The sequence below is a fragment of the Pocillopora verrucosa genome, chromosome 11 (assembly GCF_036669915.1).
Source record: "Pocillopora verrucosa isolate sample1 chromosome 11, ASM3666991v2, whole genome shotgun sequence".
Lineage (NCBI taxonomy): Eukaryota > Metazoa > Cnidaria > Anthozoa > Scleractinia > Pocilloporidae > Pocillopora > Pocillopora verrucosa.
Genome location: NC_089322.1, coordinates 1,977,421 through 1,998,144, shown reverse-complemented (window position 1 = coordinate 1,998,144; position 20,724 = coordinate 1,977,421). Strand labels below are relative to the sequence as shown.

At 38.4% G+C, this 20,724-nt stretch overlaps 4 protein-coding genes across 4 annotated transcripts; 3 read left to right on the top strand and 1 right to left on the bottom strand.

Moving 5' to 3' along the window:
- The first annotated feature begins 351 nt into the window (after positions 1 to 351).
- Positions 352 to 3,905, top strand: LOC136276980 (uncharacterized skeletal organic matrix protein 5-like). Its single transcript, XM_066158525.1, has 4 exons — positions 352 to 587; positions 754 to 802; positions 1,627 to 1,759; positions 3,375 to 3,905. Exons 1-4 carry the CDS (start codon positions 443 to 445, stop codon positions 3,888 to 3,890), a joined length of 843 nt encoding a protein of 280 aa, XP_066014622.1. The 5' UTR covers positions 352 to 442; the 3' UTR covers positions 3,891 to 3,905.
- Positions 3,906 to 6,322: 2,417 nt separating this feature from the next.
- LOC136276999 (integrase/recombinase xerD homolog) lies at positions 6,323 to 20,706 on the top strand. The gene is made up of 2 exons (XM_066158572.1): positions 6,323 to 6,476; positions 19,690 to 20,706. The coding sequence occupies exon 2, from the start codon at positions 19,792 to 19,794 to the stop codon at positions 20,704 to 20,706; it is 915 nt and encodes a 304-aa protein (XP_066014669.1). The 5' UTR covers positions 6,323 to 6,476; positions 19,690 to 19,791.
- Positions 7,943 to 12,978, bottom strand: LOC136284469 (uncharacterized). The gene is made up of 10 exons (XM_066174810.1): positions 12,364 to 12,978; positions 11,889 to 12,038; positions 11,497 to 11,671; positions 11,151 to 11,308; positions 10,788 to 10,961; positions 10,068 to 10,440; positions 9,395 to 9,656; positions 9,028 to 9,227; positions 8,634 to 8,721; positions 7,943 to 8,393 (listed from the first exon to the last, which is right to left on the bottom strand). Exons 1-10 carry the CDS (start codon positions 12,976 to 12,978, stop codon positions 8,045 to 8,047), a joined length of 2,544 nt encoding a protein of 847 aa, XP_066030907.1. The 3' UTR covers positions 7,943 to 8,044.
- LOC131798772 (uncharacterized) lies at positions 13,687 to 18,035 on the top strand. The gene is made up of 8 exons (XM_059116431.2): positions 13,687 to 14,030; positions 14,117 to 14,185; positions 14,350 to 14,391; positions 14,656 to 14,859; positions 15,222 to 15,563; positions 15,939 to 16,119; positions 16,354 to 16,454; positions 16,982 to 18,035. The coding sequence occupies exons 1-8, from the start codon at positions 13,998 to 14,000 to the stop codon at positions 17,282 to 17,284; spliced, it is 1,275 nt and encodes a 424-aa protein (XP_058972414.2). The 5' UTR covers positions 13,687 to 13,997; the 3' UTR covers positions 17,285 to 18,035.
- Positions 20,707 to 20,724: the final 18 nt, after the last annotated feature.

Below are 20,724 nucleotides of genomic sequence, written 5' to 3'. Positions count from 1 at the left end.
ATTTGGCTTGAAAGATTTGATAAATTTCTTACCTAACTTTACGTAGGAATAACGCTCGCCTTAAAGGAAATTTCACGTGTCGCATTAATTTTGGCCTACATGCATCACGTTTTTCATTATCATTTGGCTTGAAAGATTTGACAAATTACATTGGCTCTCCAGTCGTCAGTATCCATGGCTATTCGAATTTCGTCTACAGCATGAATACCACTATGAATCAGAATTGCTATCGGTCAGTTTATTAAAGTTAAAGTCTGATGAATGTAGAAATTCTCGCAACAAAGCATAAGGCTTGACTATAAACTCGAGTACGGTGAAATTGTAGTAAATGTCAGCGGCGATTCATGTGTATATAATTTGGCGTTTGTTATAACTTCCTCACTTATCGTCGAGTCTGGCTGAAATCAAGTGGTATTCAAGACAGTGTGAGAAGACGAAAGCGATGAAACTTTGTGCACTCATCTTTCTGGTTTATCTCGCAATTGGTACTGTTGCTGGCAAGAAAAACAAACTTTGCAGCCAAATATTGGACAAGTTGTCAGATCTTGAGGACCTGATTAACAAGAAACAGGACTGCTGTGAACCAAGTAAGATGTAGAAGATCGTTTCTGTTGTTTTTAACGTCACTGCTTTGTTGGTCCGTCGATTCTGAATTTTGGTCGGATTAAAAGTTATTGTTAACATAGTTTGGAATATTCACATTTATCCAGTTATGATTGATTGCCTAATAGCTTTCTCATCTCAAACCCGTAGAGCCCGTCCCGTCCGGAAGTTCCTGCAAAGAAATATACGACCACGACAGGTAAGGAACGAACGATCGTTAAATTTGTGCCTGAGCGAGGGTGGGTAGCAAACAAACATATCGTGAAAATCATTCTACAAGAAAATGCGCGAGAGAAAAAAAAGTTATAAAAACCTAGAAAAAAAACAACAACAAAAAACAAAGAAAGAAAGAAAAAAAAAACATGCATGCAAAATTTGAACGCAGAATAATTTATGCAAGTTGTAGCCCCCTCAGGCTCTGTGGTTATCTGATGACCCTCCCTTTTATACTCTGATAGCGTAGACTGACCACCCCCCTCCCTCGGTTGCCCTTTAAAAACCCTGTGTTCCGCCCTAACTCTCCGACATTCCCCCCCCCCCCCGCCCACCTTCTCTTTCCCCCTTCCAACCTGGCGCTGACTATTGACTGTTCTCAGAAAAGAAAGATGAATAAATTATGTACTATTATGTCTCAGAGAGTTTCGGATTTTATCTAGTGATTTATGTTTTTCCTAATCGATACCAGGAATTGTGTGAGTGATTCAAGAGAATATAAAGTAGACTGGATTTGTCGGTTTTGTTCTCTGATATCCTGCTAGCGCGGCTCTGAGCTCCTGTGTGGGTGCACATGTAACAAGCCCTCACCCGTTGGAAATTTTAAGACGTCTCCGTCCTATTAACCCTGATCTTGCTTATCTCAGTATTATTCCCATTGACCGCAATAGCGCCAAGCCAAGAAAAAACTTCTCCGCACGTATTCTTTACGATGTCACGCTGCGCTGCTTCTTTTTTGCGTTGCGTGACATTCCAAAGAACTACCGCGTAGGATTCAAAGAACATAATACACTGATACTCTCTTATTAGTGCCAGCCCAAACAAGGCGTATGACCTCAAGCTAGGCGATAAAGATGTGTCTGTGTACTGTTCCATGAGCGGGGAGCTTGGAGACTGCGGTGGTGGGGGATGGACGCTGGTCATGAAGACTGACGGTGCAAAGGTATTTCAAACATGTTCAAGGTTTCAAAACCCTACCAACTCATTGTTTTTCGAATGTAACGAATGAAAACTTTGATTCGTTTCTCTCACTCCTGTTTGTTTCCCATTGTCTCTCTTAAATCAGTGAATGTTTTATGGAGCACATGAAGGTCTTCGCTCAAGTCATGTGCTCGCTCAACCAGGATGCAATGCAGGCTTAGTGAACATTCTCAGTATTTTCTGTATAATAATCTACTTGCGCTTCTAATTGGCTGAAAACAAATGCATTCTCATGTAACACGAGTGCAAAGCTGTAACAGGAGTGCAAATTACAAATAGCGCGTGCACGCTTTGAAAGTTCGTCTGTCTTGACTTCTGTGATGTTTTTTTTCATGTACATTATTAAAAGCAGTAACATGATTTCTCTTACTATTTGTCGTGTTTGTTTCGTATTTTCGAAAATGAAGCCATCGAAAAGAGGCCGTCCTGCACAATGGAAAGCCACCATATTATATGGTTTGTTAGATCAATTCTAAACGCCTTGGGATAAGGCAAGAAAACAAACAGCGAGTCCTTTGAGGCCCTGCTACACAGCATTTCGCAGGAAAATCAAACAGAAGGTTCCTCTCGGCACTTGAAAGACCGTCAAACGGGGAAACATTTATAATCCATCGCAAGTCTAATTCCGTGGAAGTTTTTGAGTAACCTTTCCCTCCCGGTTGGATCAAATTCAGAGATGCATTTCTCCAAAATTTCCTCTCATTATTCTTTATTATTTAAGCGTATTTTGAAACACTGAATGTTTTTATTAAAAGTGGAGTGTGACGAATTTATTCGTAGGAGGCGAAGCACTTCTTTTACAAATCCTTTTTTTGCGCCTTGTGAATGACACCGGCATTTCACCGACACCAATAAATATATTTTAGAATTCGAAGGTCTCCGTCTCTTTGTAATACAATTCGACGTCAAGGATCGAGTCCCTGTTAAATCTCTTGCTTTTGTACACTTTTGTCAAGTATATAACTTCTGAGTCTGATATTTCAGCCGTGAATAGTGATTGCATCGTGGCAAGATAATATGTATTGTCTTGATCGTGGTTCAACGTAGCTGTTTGGCCGTCTTACAAATTCTTCAATTTTGCCTTTGATTCTGTCATACAGACCGGAAACGTCGTCCATTATGAGCGATTCAGCTTAGTTTTTCAGTGCCGTAAGACCGAAACCAAAGTAATCACAACGGCCAATCAAAAGAAAGAAAAATATCCCGGACAGCCAATGAGAACTCATAGTAAAAACGACCAAACTGCCTAAAGCACGGGAAAACGCAGGCGACCAAGTCGTGTTAAGTGTTAGTTTTACATCTCATCGGTTGAGTGGCACGAGTTTTAATTTCTGGACCAATCACAATTCGAGGTAAAGCAAAACCAATGAAATCTCTGATTACTTTCGACATTCAGTTGAAAATTCGTCTATTGAGGCACCTGACCTGGTGAGAGATTGGCGCGAGTTTAATGAGCACTCATAGAGCAAAGAGAAGGGATACTGGTGCAGTCCCGGAGTACTATAGACATTAGGTTGAAAATTGCCTTTTCTCAAATGCACTGGATACTAAGTTGAAAATGTCCTTTTTTCTCGCAGCAAACCTTTGATTACGATTCAAAAGTGTGGTCTTCAATGTCTTCAGTCTCTCCCGAAAATGGAGATACCGGATTGGATCACCTGGAGACCCTGTTACCAACCTACTGGAGCACGTCCTTTTCCAAGATCTGCCTTGGAATGAAGGTCGATAGAGTAACCAGGTTCTTGCAACTGCATCAGAAAGCAGACTCGTTGTATGCCCTCATTGGTGACGGTCAATACCGTGCTACCTCGCTGGGTCGTGATGCATGGAAGAAGCTGATTGGTCCCAATGCCTCCCTCCAGCGCAACTGTAATCAAGAAGGCTTCAATTCGCGGGTGAGTAGTAGCGTTCATTCTCGGGTTCGAGTTGGAATCATCTCTAATCAAGAAGGAGATTGTCATTCCCCTGATTCCTTTATCGGATTTGGTGGAGGAGGGTCAGGATTCAAAAACGCGTGTGGAAACGGAGCCTTGTATTCACCGGACAACGGAGACAAAAATATCAAGGCATTTGGATACATTTTCGTTCAGTAAAGACACTGAACTGCTCTGCTTAAGGAAAAAGTTGCATGCGACGTGGAGCAATGATCAAGCTCTTATTTCAGTAATGAGGATTTAAGACGTCGGGTTTCGCTTCTGCTATGAAATAAACGAACAATAGAAGTGGGTTAATGAATTAAAATATTGTCTCTTGTATTTTTGAGTTGATTTGTAGAATAATCTGTCTTTTAGGTGTATAACTTTCACTCCCTCCAAGAAGTTACTTTTCCTTAAACCATATCAACATACCGTCTTTATGAGTGCTTTTCCTCTCTTGACAACATAATTCGTTCAGTAAGGGCCAAATTCTAAAAACTAAAATTACACAAAATAAATGGCAGAGAATATGAGACCCTTCTTTATTTATTGCCTATAGGAGGGAAGGGGGTGTCCCCAGACCAAAAAAATACAGAAACAATGCATATATTTACCATATCTTTGATCCATCCAGTATCTCGTCGAATAAGCACCTAACTCGACCGACTTCCGTAATCGTCGTGCAGTTCCATTTCCTTTTTACGAGCTCAATCAGTAAACAAGCGACAAACACAGTTAGAGCCTGACTTGTTTTTTTCTACGCTTCTTGCTTTGTAAAAATCATCTCTTTTGCACAATTTCCATGTAACGATTTCTCAGTGTGTATTTGCCACCCGCCCTGACCCTACACTCGTTCCTTGCCTGTCCTTGTCGCATATTTCTTTCGAGGAACTTGCAGGTGTAGTTGGCCCTGAAGATATTGTTAGGCAATTAATTAAAGCTAGAACTATAAATTCTCGAACGTAATTGATTATCACCAGCCCGATTTATAATGATAACGGGACTTCGTGTCGTCCAATTTGGGCTACATTCAAAGTCCGATTTGGTTAATCACCCGTATGATTGCAGACGAAATTGGACTCCACTCAGTCCTATTACCGTTATTAATCAATTCACAGTGCCAGTAAAAATGCAGGTGAGTTATTTATTCACCGAAGTGGAGGTGAATGGAAGTGGATATTATTAACTGAGCTGCGAGATAGATATCAAGGACTTTCACCGACTCTGAGGTGCATAACTGTTTGAGTATTTACCACACAACAATAACAAAATTAGTTTATTTCTGTTAATATACAAAAAAGTGGTCAGAAATTAAATTGATGACGCGCAATTTTCTCTCTCCTCGGTCACGCATGTCCAGTACCATGGTGCGTCAAATATATTCACGACTCGTAAGGCTGTGTTGACGATCCGTGAATTTTATTAAAGCTTTGGCCATGTCATTTTAACGATCCGTTCGTTCCGCACGGATCATGAATGTTTAAAACGTGATAATTAATGTTTATGACGGAACTTGAACTTCAACGTGAGCTAGACATCAATTTCGTCAATAAGTTTTCAGTTTCTTGTAATTTGTTTCTAAATATGAATATTCTTGTACGCACTGTTACACTGTATTTCGAGCATTCGATGTTCCGTCACGTGCGACGATTTTTGCATTCGATTGAAACAGAGTTCACGTTATTTTTGGTTTTTATTTGATAAAAATAAAAATGTTTAACATTTTCCTTTCACAAAGCTGCGTGTTCAATAAATGTTAAGTTCAATTTATGTTTTTCACCAGCACAAAATATTCCTGCCAGGCGACCGATGTCAAAAGCGATAGTCAGGCGCGTATGCGAAACTCTAGGGGTGGGCCGTTGAAAATGGTGATCTCAATGAAGGCATTTTTTAGGACAAAAATTTTTGGGCTACTTTTTTTTTCCTTTTTTTTTTTTCCTAAGCTCATGTTGTGTGTATTCGGCGGCTATTTTTTCTGCTCTTTAATCTTGCATTCAACTGTAACAAAGAATATATCATATATTGTCGTTATTTGATGAAAATAAAACTGTCCATTCTTTTCCTTTCACAACGATGTGTTTTCAGGAGACATTTCATCCAATCATTACTCTACAAATTTGCGTATTTGTCGTAATTTCTTCTAAATCATAGGTGACAATTTTTTAAAATGAAATTCTTCATAAATACCACCGAAGAAGATAGAAAATAAATATGTATTTTCTATAGGAGTTTATTACAGAACGTCAGTGTTCACACTTTGTTTTTCTATCTCACCTTCGTGTGCATTACTGTTACGTAATACCTGTCAAGTATGCATGATTTCTGTACCACATGGGAGTAAGGTGTCATAGCATGTACTGCTGTATAGTCCAGTAGCCGTATGCTTATTTCACTTCTCGCGTCACCAATATAGCTTTGCTGTATTCTGCTTTCCCGCCCACCCGCCCCTCCTTTTCTTTTGTGTTAATGACCAAGTTTTGTTCTTTGGTTGTTATTTGTCGTTACTTAACTATTCATATTTTCGTCCCATCTTGACACCCGCAGGCCGTCCAAGCTCTTATGCACATGGGGACTGCTTCAGGTGCGGAAGGCCAGGTCACTGGGCCAAAGATTGCAGGGCCTCCAGCTTCTATCCCCGCCCTTTCGGCCAGTTCAAGCCAACCGCCTTTGCCCCAGCCTCCACCACCACAAACGCTTCAGGAACCGGACTTAAGGGAATCGGACATTCATGAGGAATTCGACAAGTTTACGGATGTACTTCAGGTACTGAATCGTTTTGAAATTGACGAAGATCTAGGACGGAATTACAATGTAAAGGGCAATTTAAAGAAAAATTTAGAATTTTGGGTATTTTTAGGTGCTTCATCCTTCATATTAAACGTAATTAAATTTGGTTATCGTTTGCCTTTCTGGGATGTGCCGCCTGCATATTATTCAAAGAACAACGCTTCTGCCCTGAAAAATATTGATTTCGTAGAGAATTCTATCACTGAGCTACTGGAGTCCGAACGCATAAAGCAATTATCTTACAAACCCCATGTCGTCAATCCATTGTCGGTTTCCGTTCAGCCTAATGGAAAGAAAAGGTTAATTCTTGATTTAAGATATGTTAATCATTTCATTAAGAAACTGAGGATTAAGTACGATGATTGGAAAATTGCTTCTCTTATGTTTCGCAAGAATGGTTATATGTTTTCTTTTGATCTTAAGAGTGGCTATCATCACGTCGAGATCTTCCAACCACATCAAACATTCTTAGGTTTTTCATGGGATTTTCAAGGGGAGACGCGGTTTTACGTTTTCACAGTTCTTCCTTTTGGCCTTTCTGTAACTCCTTATATCTTTACAAAGATACTCCACCCTTTGGTTGGATGGTGGAGGGCTAACGGTATTTACATCGCGGTATTTTTAGATGATGGTTGGTCCATAGCTGACGACTATAATTCGGCAAATATTATAGCTACACTGTAAAATGAAAAGAGCCAAATTGACCCCAAAAGCCAAATTGGCCCCAATTTCTTGAGGGCCAATTTGGCCCATCGAGGTTCGTTTTGGACTATTTGAGCCAAAACGGGCGGAACAGGTACCATTTCAACCCCTCCAAAATCTGAATTGGCCCCTCCAAAATCTGAATTGGCCCCTATGAATTCTACTTTGGAACTTTTTCTCAATTTGGCCCCTCCAAGAGCCAAGTAGGATTGACCAATTTGGCCCCAAAAAAGTACAATAATAGTAAACACAGTGAGTAAGGTCGTTAGTTTTTGTTCTACTTTTGCTTTTGACATAGGAAGATGCTTATTATTTTTGTCATTTTTTCAGCCATTTCGGTTTAAGAAAATCCCACAGGTGTGGATCATTTCAGCTCTTTGATGCCATCTGGCCTTGATCTCATGAGGGCATCTAGAATCACTTTGGTTTGGATGTTATTCAAAATTTCTAAAGATAACCATATGATTGAACAAACTAAGTCACTGAAAATCAGAACAGTGAGCCAAGCTACTATTCTGTGTTCATAGGTTTGATTATACAATGGATTTTGAAAACACAGAGACTAAAATACCCATTCCTAAGCTATATCAAATGCTCTTTATTAATCCATGATTATCACTAGGTTACAACTTATTTTACAAAAGCTTCAATGCTATTTACAAGTCATTTCACAAGCAGTTTTATATACAATACCTTTAAAAGCAAACAGTTTTTTTTGCCCATCTATATTCAATGCACTTTTCAAAAAATGACAGCCTGTTGCAGACATAATCCAAAAAATCATATTTGATTGCTGACATATACTCAGTACACCTTTCCAAGATCATTTGCAGACACCTTTTCTATATCTGCTCATTGTAAACATCCACATCACTTTTAGGGCAGATAAAACTGGATTGATTGTCCCCAATACTTCTACAAATATGCAAAGGCCTAAATGTTGTGAGTTCTTCTTGGCTCCTGACACTGACTGCTCCATCATTTAAAACCTTCACATGATATGCATGCAAGTGGACTTCATAATGATGGGTAACAATTTCTTTCAAAACAAAAAAGACCTGTGAAGCATCTTTCCCAGGAACTGTCACAATTTTGTCTATCAGTGAGAACTGTGGTAAGAGCCCATCTCCTCCTGTGTGGACAGCTGCACCTTTTTTATATTTGGTACCAAAGACCATGCACCATTTTGCCCTGAAAAATACAACCGTCAAAAAAGATGAAAAAGATGGGTTGTCCAAGAACAAAAAACTACAACAAAAGTGCCATTGTCAAAAAATTACCATTGAATACCCTGAGCACATGTAAATATTTGTATTCTTAATACAGAATTTTTTTTTTTACATGACTTGTTCTATGTAAAGTTGTTAATTCTGCTTCACCTAGTTTAAAATCTGCACTTGAATGGTGTTTGCATTAAATGAAATTACTTACTCATGAATTAGGTCTTCACCTTCCAGGGTGTCAAGCTTCTCAAGAAGCATGTTGAAGTATGCTGCCCTGTTAGCTTCTTTCTGAGTCCCTGGAAATGGCAATAATAACCTCATAATATTACAATAAGTGTCTTTGTTTTTTTTAAAAGGCATAACATATCTAATTAGACAGCAGGCTTAAAGGTTATTGGCTACAAGTTGACAAAAAATAATTGTGGCAGTTTTTTTCCAATGAATGGTCTCTACACTAAATAAATAAAAGCAGAATTGTTGGTCCTAAGGACCCCCATTAGATAAATACACATGTCTATATTGTCACAGGCAAATTCACATGCACATATGAATGTCAGCATACTTTCAGACCAGTGGAAAATAAAATGGTTGTAATTAAATACCTGGGCCTACTTCCAAAGACTTTTCAATTGATGGATGACCATGCTTAGTGCCTGATATTTCATAGCACTGCCTCAACTGATGACGAAGAGCCAGCGTCCAAGGAATATTGGTGAAATTGCCAAGGGATGTGGCCAGCCGTTTGAGTCTTTCATGCTTTGCCTCAAATCTCATTGTCCAGGACCGTACCATGGGACCAAGCCTTAAATATCAAAATGCTACATATTTACATTTTTTCCTTTTTCAATGATCAACCTTACATGTACTATAGATAACTACTGGAAAACACAAACAATAACACAAAGATTTATGTCACAAAATTATCACCCATCAAAAGAAAAGTTAAAATATTTTTAATTTCCAACTTACCTTACCATTGTCCTGGGGTAATGAAGAATATAGTGCATCTTTGGAATCACAGAGGAATTTTGGTACAACTGGGTAAAGCTAGTATGGTGATCTGTGATTAAATCCCTTAAGTAAGCTGCTTTATCAAGTGTGACTGCATCAGCAAAAACAATGTCCACTATTTCCAAAAGATTTAAGAAGAGACCCCACTTCTCATCATCACGAGGGATATGGCTGCCCATCATCAATGGAAGGAAACGGCCAAGGCACCACATCTGTGAAGCTAAAATCACATTATGATCAACAGAGCTACCAAAACACAGTTTTATCAATTTCATGAGTGAAATAAATAAAATATATATATGTATCGGTGCCATTGATCATTTACCAAAATATTCCACTACTTTAAAAAAATATACCAGAATGGTAGGATCATGATGTTAAACACATGGCAAATGTTTGGAAAATTTTGAATTACTGTAACTTGCAGTTCAAATATTACCATAACAATAAAAATGGACAAAAAGACAGCCTTTTGTGTACAAAATTAATACTAACAGTGTACACTAGGGTGACAATGCAATGATGACGAATGTATCTTGTGTCAGAGTTACAAGCAATGATTTCAAAGCTAAGACTGTATCTCTGGATAAAGCATGTTGTACGAATGAAGCTACTAATAATGCAATTTTACCTTTTTGTTTGAGAGAATTAGTGTTGGAATTTAGGGTGGCACTTGATATAACACATGGTTTGTTGGAAACATCTGGATAACCATAATCAAAATTTTTAATCCAACAATTTAAATTTTCCAAAGTGAAAAACTGCTGCTCATATATAGCATATTTGAGGAGTTCTTTGACTTCATATTGAAGAAGCCCCTCAAGGACATCATGCATTGCATCACCCGGAAGACCTTCTATGACATGGAAGTATCGTGACTGGTTCAGGGCTGATCTCAGATTTATTCCAAACTGTGAAGAAATGTCAATGGCTGAATTTTCAATGGCTGTGCACTGCTGATCATACATTGCTTTGGTGCGTAATTGGAAATCGTCTTCCACAAACTGTGGGGAATAATGAGAAAGTTATTGGATTTCAACACCACTCTTCAATTACAAACTCTATAAGACACGATTTACAACACAGTTTTTTCATGGTAAGTCACAGGATCAGGTGGTTTAATCATTAATAGAGGGGAGTATCTTTGGTTCCACATAGAATGGTTCTCACATGGCTGCTGGGAAAGTTAAGCCAAAAGTTATCACAATGAGCAAAAGCCTAGAAAAAAACTTATGAGTAGGCAGCAGAGTGCAAAGTGAATGGGAAGAGATTTAGACAGCTGCATGTAGATTGACAAAACTTATTATATTGTCAGTGGAAAAATAGTTCATCTTTTATTTTATTATATTACCTTTGAAGCCACATCATTTGCATCTCCCATGCAAACTCTGCACTTCAGTGCAGAACAGCTTCCAATTTTAAAGCCTCCAATCTCCTGGGATGCCAAATTATCACCAGAAACAAAGCTGATGGTTCCTCTCAAAGACTTTCTTTCCCCATTTATGATAAACTGGTATCCTCCATCCTTAGGAAATAAATATAGATCAAATAAAAAAACGAGAATGTTGATAGTCAAGCCCTGATCTGTCCAATATATACAATACAAATAAGACTGGTACAACATTTTTAAAGTCTGTTGCATTTCTATACTTTCAGTTTACTCTACAACAGATATTGAATGTACTGCACACTGTGGTCATTATTTAACTCTCACCTGCTCTAACTGATTGAGCTCTGTCATGAATGTTTGAAGAATTTCATTGCATCCATACTTCTTGATCACAGTTCTCTTTGCAATTGCCAGAAGCTGCATTGCCTTTAGCTGGGATCGGTGCTTAGGGTCAATATTCCCAAGAGTATAGTAAAAAACGCCTAAAATAGTATGCAACATTTAGTATGCTTACAAAGGTTAATTGATTATGACATCAAATAAGTATCTGAACTGGTTGAATCTTAATTGTGAAACAACTACACCTAAATGCCTTTCCTTACTCTCTGAGGTACATGCATGAATGTCTCATGACTTGTGACAGTATAGTGAAATAAAAATATCTCATTACCAACTTTATGTTTTGAAGTTTTGCTGCCCAGTGGATTCACAACTTCAACATCATCATAATACAATATAATCTGTAAAGCATGTGGGTCCCTAGAGAAAAGAGGGTGCTGGCGGTAAACCTGACCATCACAATAATCAGCAATCATCTCATCATGTCGTTGATGTGAGTTTTCCACCTGTTCAGAAACAATTCGTAAGAATTTACAAATAAATCACCACATTTAACATTCCACCTTTATCAAAATTTAAGAATACCACTGGGCAAAGTAATGGAAAATTACCAGCTAGGCAAATTCCCACAAGTTAAAGAACTGGTCCACATAAAACTAAGTTCCCCTATGATAAAACAAGTATGGCAAAGTGTAGATTGACTTCACCATAATTTCTGTTTACCTGTTTCAAAATTGAGGGGTTGTTCAACCACTGCTCTAAACTTTCAAGAAGAGGGATCTCAATGACTTCATCATTTAGTTGAACCCTTCTTCTTTTTGGACCTTTCTGTCGATGACCATGGAAGTTTCCAAGCACACGTTTCACAGGTTCCTGTTCAGGGGACATTACATAATGCATGTTGATTTATTACATTCCAACAAAATATCATACTGGTACAGAGACATCTAAGTTAGCCTAGCTAGCTGGTTCAAGCATAGCCCTAGCTGGTATAAAACAAGAGAAAAGACTGCACATTTCTGTCTCTGGTATTACAACTATAAATTGTTTAGGCATGTTTGAACATTGTAAGCAGAATTTGGTGTCTTTAACAGCTGTATGTTAAGGTGCTTTTCTTTTCATTAAAATAGTGATTTACTCCCTTACTATTAACAAGGAAATCCTAAATTGTACAATATACTTAATTTCTTATACTTACAACAAGACCAAAGATTTCTTTAAATGCTCGTTTTTGTCTATTTTCTGTTTCAAGGTTTTGAAATGGGCTTGCCTTCTCAGAATTTTCCTCAAATAAAGTTTGCCATGTTATGTTTTGTATCACATGATTTTCCTCTTCCTCCATATTCAAAAGCTTATTGGCAATATTTATACATACTGACTTAACAGCAGTAGAGACAAGAGAACTGGTACTCTGTACAATGTCATCCAAAGCTTTTTGTGAGAGATTGTGTGTTTCCTTGATTCGCAAAAGATATGCTGCACTCGTGTTTCTTAACTGTTCATTTTGGATATCGTCTTTGTCTTCTTCAAAAAGTGCTTCATCAATAAGCAAATCACCAGCTTGCTCTTCAGGCTCAATATCTTGCACTAAATCCTGAGGTTGTTTAACGTCACGTGCAACTCGTAGAAATCCTCTGTGCACTCTGTGTACGTGACTTCTGTACCCATAAAATTTCTTGTAAGTTCTTCCACATCCATTAATGCCACATGTAACAAAGAAATTAGGATCTTCTCTATGTACCCGCCTGAAATGGCTGATAACTAGTCCAAAATTGTCAAGGACAGCATTGCACATGTTACACGGAATACCCATCACAACTTAAACGCCACAAGGACGTAGGGATTCGGGAATGTTGAGGGGTAAACTGGTAGATCTTTAACTCGAACGAAACCGCAGCTAACGATTGGTTTACTCAACTTAAAACTGTGAACTTTTTAATGATTAAAATTTTGTTATAAAAGCGATTTCCCTCCAAAATTCGTCCTTCTTTTGCTGGTGCTTCTCTGCAGCTCCTTCTTCGTATCTCATTAGTCGAACGAACCTAGCTAGACCTCGTGCGTCGGACTCAATAATGAACTACAGTGGTGAGGAGGTTGTTTCTTGGCTCCAGTCGCATGGATTTTCTCCAGAGACTTTAGAGAGGATAGGTAAGCGAAAGAAATTTGCTTAACAACACATTTTATTGCAATTTTATGTACACAAACTTGACTCCTTCACTGATCTTTGTTCGTATCTTATCTTGCAGAAAAGGACGGTTTGGACGGTGAAGATCTCCTCGGCATTGTCCAATATGTAGAAGAACTGAGGCACTACTTTCCCTTAGTAAAAGAGCGACTAAAATTCAAGAAATTGATCTTGATGAACGCTGAACCTAGAGATGGTGCGAGTTCTTCGTCGGTAAGATAATTAGTTTTCCCGCCAAAGAATTTGACGCATGCGTGATTCCCCTGACTCTCAGCGGTTTCACAACTAAAGTCATGTGTTCTCATTTTGGCGCCGAGAGATAGAGACGGTTACAATTCAAAACGGATACTGCATTTGCACAAGATGAACTTGACTTCTTTCAAGACTCTCTGATTTTAGGATTCCTCACTCCGAATTCTTAAACTTGTCCTTAAAAAAATTAATTGTTATTTTTATGTCCATATCTTAGTTTGTCTCCAATTAAGCTGAATTTTTTGCTCTTTCTCCTTCAGTGTGCAGAATCAAGTTCTACGAGCAATTCGTTTTACACGTCGACTGACGATTCACAAAACACCAGCGATGATGAAAATTTAGAACTAACATCGACACCCAATGAAAAGGGAAAATCTCCCAAGGATTTTTGTATCATGGACGAGGCGATAGAACTGGGCATTGCTAAAGTAAGTTCTTATGGGGTAAGATGGTGAAGATGGCTGGATAGTGAAGAGTACATTATCAATTCCTTTCTTCCTATTTTACCCCAAAGGAAAAAACACAAGGTGCCAGTTGGTCCGTTAAAGAAGAGAAATGTCGGGGAAAACAGCCGTCAAAAACGGTGAGATCTGCTAATTTTTATTGAAATATACTAGATATGTATTTACGTCCACTATGCATAAAACAAAGTAAACCTAATGTGTGAATTCGGTAAATTAAAAATTACTTAATTGATAACATGTTATCAGACAGTCTAATTTATTCAAAAAATATTTCTACCTATAGCTTCCTCTTGGATGGCTATCAAAGTTCCAGCTTCCATCGAGAGTAAGAAACTTTTCCGTTTTTTTTTTATTTAGTTTTTTTAAGCAATCCTTGTTAATTCATGAAAACTGAAGTGCCTAGGAGTATGATTTCCTTTCTCGATAAGTACATAGTTTGGTGAAAGTAAATTATTGATATCATCGAGGTATGATTATGTTTTTTCTCTTTTATGCACAGTTTGTTTACATTTATGGAAACTTTTTAGTCACAAAAATTACTGTTCTCCAACGACAAATAAATTTGTTCATTTGTTTACTTTTTTTACAGTTCTCTGCCTCAGTAGAGTTAGGTATCCAGGAGGGATACCTCAGTGCAAACCAGAAAAGTGAATTGGTCCGGGATGTTTGTACAAGCATCAACCACTTCACCAGCCACCCAAAGCGCTCTGAGAGGCAATGGATAGCTAAAAAAATTGTTGAAGAGTATCCATGTATGGCTGGCAAGAAACTAGTTGACTCAGACACTGAATGGGTTAGTAAATTTTAAAAATCTATCAGTTTGCTTCTTCTACTTATGGTAAAAATAGAAATTTTTGTGCTGAATTTCTTGGCTTAAACTTAGAAGGTGCAGAGTAATCACTCTGATCTTTTAAGTTCTTAAGTGTGATTGGCTGTTACCAATAATTATAACACATATCTACCATAGAATTAGATGTGTAGTGTTCAGCCAGGAGGCACAGAGTGGGAAAGGGGCAGAATAAAGTGCCAACTGAAAAACTTTAGATGATGTGAACTCCACACATTGAAAGTAATATCATTAGTTGAGTAAAGTTTACTAACAAATGTGCAAAAAAATTAGGCATTAATTTATGCAATGTCCTGACCCTTTTCCAGGGCTATTTGGAGGTCAAGATTTTCAACAGGATGAAAAAAATCCAAAAACCTAAACATCCAGCCAATCCTGCTGAAGCTGGTCCCTCTAAGGCCAAAAGGCAAAAAAAAGATTTCAGTATTTGGGCACAGCAGCCAGACTTACCTGCAGGTGAGACTCTGGCAACTTTAAAAGCCTTTGCTGAGGAAAATCGCAATGAAGTCAGGAGAAACCACCGAAAGCACAAAGCTCATAAGGATTTCATGGATAAAACATTCCCCCTCCGCCGCCATGAAATCATAACTGCCCCTAAATTGGTGAAGGCTGTGTTGATGGAGTACCCATCTCTGAAATACTTCATCCATGTAAGTATTAGCTGTAAATTGCTTGTATCTGTCAAAAATCTAAACCAGTTACAGGTTTGTTTGTTTGTTTTTTGGCCAACTTTTGGCTGATACTAGGGTACCTGTCAGAGATTGCAGTCCAATACTTTTAAATGATATGCTTCCCAATTGTACTAATTTTTTTCTTAATGGGGGAAGAGGGATTTTGTGTGTATGAAAGGCAAGTTCCTTACCAATATATTTGTGTTCCTATTAAGGGCATGAACAGTCCTTAAGAACAGCATTTCTCTCTCTGGATTCTCAGTACACATGTGGTTATGAATACCTCTAGAGTAGATTCATCGGACAAGTAAGACGACTTACATGTTATGTTTTCTGCCTTACCTTTCAATGCAGTTAAAAGCTGAGCTGTGTAGAATATTCAATGATGATAACATCCCAACCAAATTGCGGGAAAAATACCTTATGTGGCAGCAGCATATCCTAAAATATGCTGCTGCTAGCAAAGATAAGGTGGTCAATGAGGTAATGGATGGAATGGAAGCTGCCCTTAGTGAAGAGGGATGCAACAGAGAAGGTAAAAATGAGGTTTTCAATCATTTACAAAGAAGTATTATACCTTAACTTGTGTAAAACATTCTGCTGCTGTCACAGACACCTGATTAGAAGTCACCTTTGATTTTACAACTTGTATAAGCCCTGGCTTTAAGGAGAGTTTATCAAGACTGCTAGATTGGAAAGTATGCTGTTATATAGGGGTTAATGTCTCCCACTTTCACAAAAAACAAATTGTTCTGTATTTAAATTACAGAAATTAAAAGTAGGACATCCCTGCTGGTCATCAACAAAGTTCTGCGCCAGCGGAGTGGAAAGAAAAGGGGACTTCAAGAAGAAGTTGTGACCATTTTGGAGGTAGGAGTTTATAAAAACTGCTACTTAGGTACAAAAATACTACAGAACAGCTAAAATTACTGAGCCCATTTGCTATGAAGTCCAGATACTAAGCTTCAAGTACTTTGGGGTTGTATTTATTTTCCTTCTTTTTTTCCATTATTGTGATTTAGCAATTTTTTTTTAAAAAAATTTTGCTGTAGTCAAACCATAAGATAAATACTGCACATGGAATAGTTGATGTCTTTTTCCTGGGGGTTGAACACCCCACATGTACATTTGTGATATGCGCAGATACTTTGGGAGTCGTGTAGTATTTTTCAAGGCTTGAAGGGAAGACAAATTAAAAGCATTGAGCTAAATTTCCACTTCCTTTTTTAATGTTGTGGCTTATAGTTTTAGAAAAACATCCCACATATATATCATTTGAGTAAAATTAAATGAGGGTAAAGTGACCAACTGAACCCAGCAGACTAGCCAGTAATTTTGATGCTCCTTTGCACTTTGGCTTGTTTTTAATATGGTTGTAAAATTTGTTTTTATTGCAGAGAGAAGCTGATGTTGATTCAGCAGTTATAGATTACATCCAGCCACAAATTGTTATTGTTGGAGATATTTATGACATTGATCTCCTGTATATAGTCACAGAGGGGAGTATTATTTGTCAGCTCCCACAAGAAAAAATTATTGATGCTGTCATTGGGTTACTTGGCTCATTTTATGTTTTTAATGTCTCCTACAATCAGTCAAAGGCAATTTTGACTTTTTTAGAGCAAGCATTGCTTGAAATTGGGCGTGGGCAGACTCTTGTTACTGTTTCCTCCTTTTTCAATGACTTGGCAAATGCCTGAGGTAGAATCAAACAAGATTTATACTCTTGTGCAGGAGCAGGACAATTTGTTGCGGTTGTGTTATTTTGATAATTTTCTGTACTTCAAAAAATTCAGTCAGTCTTGATTATAAGCTGCCTCACATTATCACATTTGCTGAGTCATTGAAAAGGGAAGCTTTAGTTACAAGTGTCTCATGTGAAATTTCTAGCAATGTTTGCAATTTTGAGAAGTATATTGATTTAGTGAAGAGATATATTTTAGAAACTGGTTGCATTAATGTTAAAAATGTATTGTCCTATTCTTTCAAATGTTTGTCTAAGATTCTTCATAACTTTAAAATCATGGTCTGTAAAAGGTTTTAACAGTAACAATACCTAGAACTGAATAAATTAGTGTTTGAAAGATAAAATATGAGGTGTATTTTCATTATTTGATTGTGAGGGGGGATATCAGTGTGCAGAGGAAAGAGCCCTCTACTTCTGAATTGGACTCACATTGGAGCTGAATCGGCTCTTTTTAAAGGGGCCATTTGTGAGAGGGCTGAAATTTTGGGGGCTGTTTTGGCCCCTATAAATTTCAAAGTGGCCCCTGTAGTTTTCAAATTCACCCTTCACGTGGTCCAATTTGGCCCCTACAATGGGGTCGATTCAGCCCCAAAATTGGTGCCAAAAACAGCCCCATTTCAATGGGGCCGAATTGACCCTAGGCTAGTGCCAAACTGGACTCACTCGTTTTGGCCCCATTTTTGGGGCCAAATCAGCTCTTTTAATTTTACAGTGTAGTAGGGTTCGTTCCGACATACGTTTAGCCGGATTTATAACAAATAGCGAAAAGTCAATTTGGGAACCAACGCAAATTATTACTTGGTTAGGATTGGTCTGGAACTCCACTCTTGGTACTATTAGTATTACACCCAGGAGGGTCCAAGGTATCGTTGATTGTGTGGCTTTTATTGAAGCTCAAAAATGCACAATTGCGGCTAGACAATTGTCATCATTTGTCGGGAAAGTTATGTCTACATGTCCGGTTACTGGAAATTTACCCAGAATTACTACCAGACACTGTCAGATGACAATTGCTATTGCTGAGCATTGGGATACACCTATGATTTTAGACGAGTATTGTAAGGATGAAATCGTTTTCTGGAAGAACAATATCCATCTACGCAATTATAAAAATTGCTTTGTTTTCCGCAAACCTCAGAAAGTAACTTTTTCAGATGCTAGTAATATTGCCTGCGGAGCTGTTTCTTATATCAATGACGGCGAGCATATTTGCCACAAAATGTGGACGCAGGACGAAAGGAGTAGAAGTTCTACGTGGCGAGAATTAAGTGCAATTGAATTCTCACTTCTGTCTTGCCTTCCGATTTTAAGTTCATCACATATTAAGTAGTATACCGATAACCAGGCCACTGCCAAAATCGTTGAGGTCGGTAGCATGAATCTCGAGTTACACACGATTGCCTTAAGAATATTCAAGATATGTTACGAACACAGCATTCATTTGGATATTGAATGGGTTCCTAGAGATGGCAATACCAGGGCAGATTTTATTTGCAAACTGGTGGATTTTGACAATTGGCAGGTCACTGAGGACGTCTTCAAAGACTTGGATAGTCTTTGGGGTCCCCACACGGTGGATTGTTTTGCCACGTATTACAACAGAAAAATCACCAGATATTTTTCTAGATTTTGGAACCCGGAAACGTCGGGCATTGACGCATTTATGCAGTCGTGGGAAGTTGAGAACTGCTGGTTAGTTCCGCCAGTTTATCTTATTCCCAGAACGCTTGCCTATATATATAGTCAAGGAGCCAAGGGCACCCTTATTGTTCCACTGTGGAAGTCAGCCGTGTTTTGGCCCCTGTTAACCAATATTTATTGCAGTTTCATCCAGGATTTAAGAGTTTTGTCTATGCCTCAAGCTTTGACGCACGGGCGAAATCACAATTCTATTCTGGGTTCGCCAAATACTCCGGGATATGTAGTGGCTTTAAGATTGAATTTCGTTCCTTCGGGGTAAGAATCTGAAAGGTTGGCCTTTCGGCCACAATCTAGCGAGTGGAATTTGTGCTGACTACGAATAGCACCTTGGCAGTGTTGCGTTATTTATTTCACTTTGATCATTTTATATCAGGTAGATGTGCTGACAACGAGTAGCACCTTACCAGTGTTGAGGTATTTATTTCTTTTCGGCCAGTGTCAATGTGCAGAAGTTTTGTCGACAACGAATAGCACTCCAATAGTGCTGTGTTATTTATTGCCCTTTTTTGATCTTCATTTAATGAATGTAGTGGTGTTGAGAACTAATAGCACCCGGGTTGTAGTACTTATTCCCTTTTAGCCATGAATCAGTGAGTAAGATTGTTCCACCTCTACACCCCTCTGTTATGTGTTTTTTCCTTTTGTTTTCCTCAACAGGCCATCTCTGCTCAGTCCTGTTGAGCAAGTCTCTATGGATCTTTAGCTCCCTTCAAGCTGCGCCTCATTACTGATCAGTTTAAGGCCAGACAACCTTCGACGATGAATAGATATTTACTTGAGTGTCAAAAATTTATGCGTTGGTGCAATGATGTTAAGGCTCAATTCGTTTTGCCACAAGAGCCTGTTGTTGTAGCGGCCTATTTGTCTCAACTTCACAGGAAGACTGGTTCTCCCAGCACTGTTAGTATGGCTTATGCTGCATTAGTTTGGCTACACGATGTAGTAGACGTAACTTGTAGTAATAATCCTTTGAAAACCGGAGTGTGTAGAAATGTTGTTGAAGCTGCGAAACGTAATGGCACACAACGGAAGAATAGGAAGCTCCCTCTCTCTATTGATATGGTCCAGAGAATAGTTGCTAAACATGGCAAGGTAGACGCTAATCTAAAAGATCTGCGAATTTCAGTCATAGTCCTCTTAGGTTTCGCAGGTTTCTTCAGATTCAATGAGTTAGCAAATATCAAAGCTTCGCATATAACTTTCGCAGATGACCATATGTCCATTGTTATACCAAGTAGTAAAACAGATGTCTACAGGGAAGGTAATAAAGCTATTATTGCTAGAACGGACAATGCCACTTGTCCAGTTCATATGGTCCTTAGGTATATGTCTGCTGCAAGAATGGACCATAATGCAGACGGTCTCCTAATCAGGCAGTTAGTATTTCAGAAAAATTATAATACTTATGTTTTAGGGAACAAAGGAATTTCGTATTCTAGGTGTCGAGAAATCTTTTTGGAAGCTCTCAAGGCTCTAGGTTACGACTCCAAACTTTTTGGGTTACACAGTCTTAGGTCCGGTGGGGCAACCGCTGCCGTAAATTCACCTAGCGGCCCTGTATCAGACAGGTTATTAAAATTACACGGGCGGTGGAAATCCGATTACGCCAAAGACTTGTATATTCAAGAAGATATATCTGCACGGCTTTCAGTTTCATCTAGCCTAGGTATTTAATTGCTATCATTAAGTTTC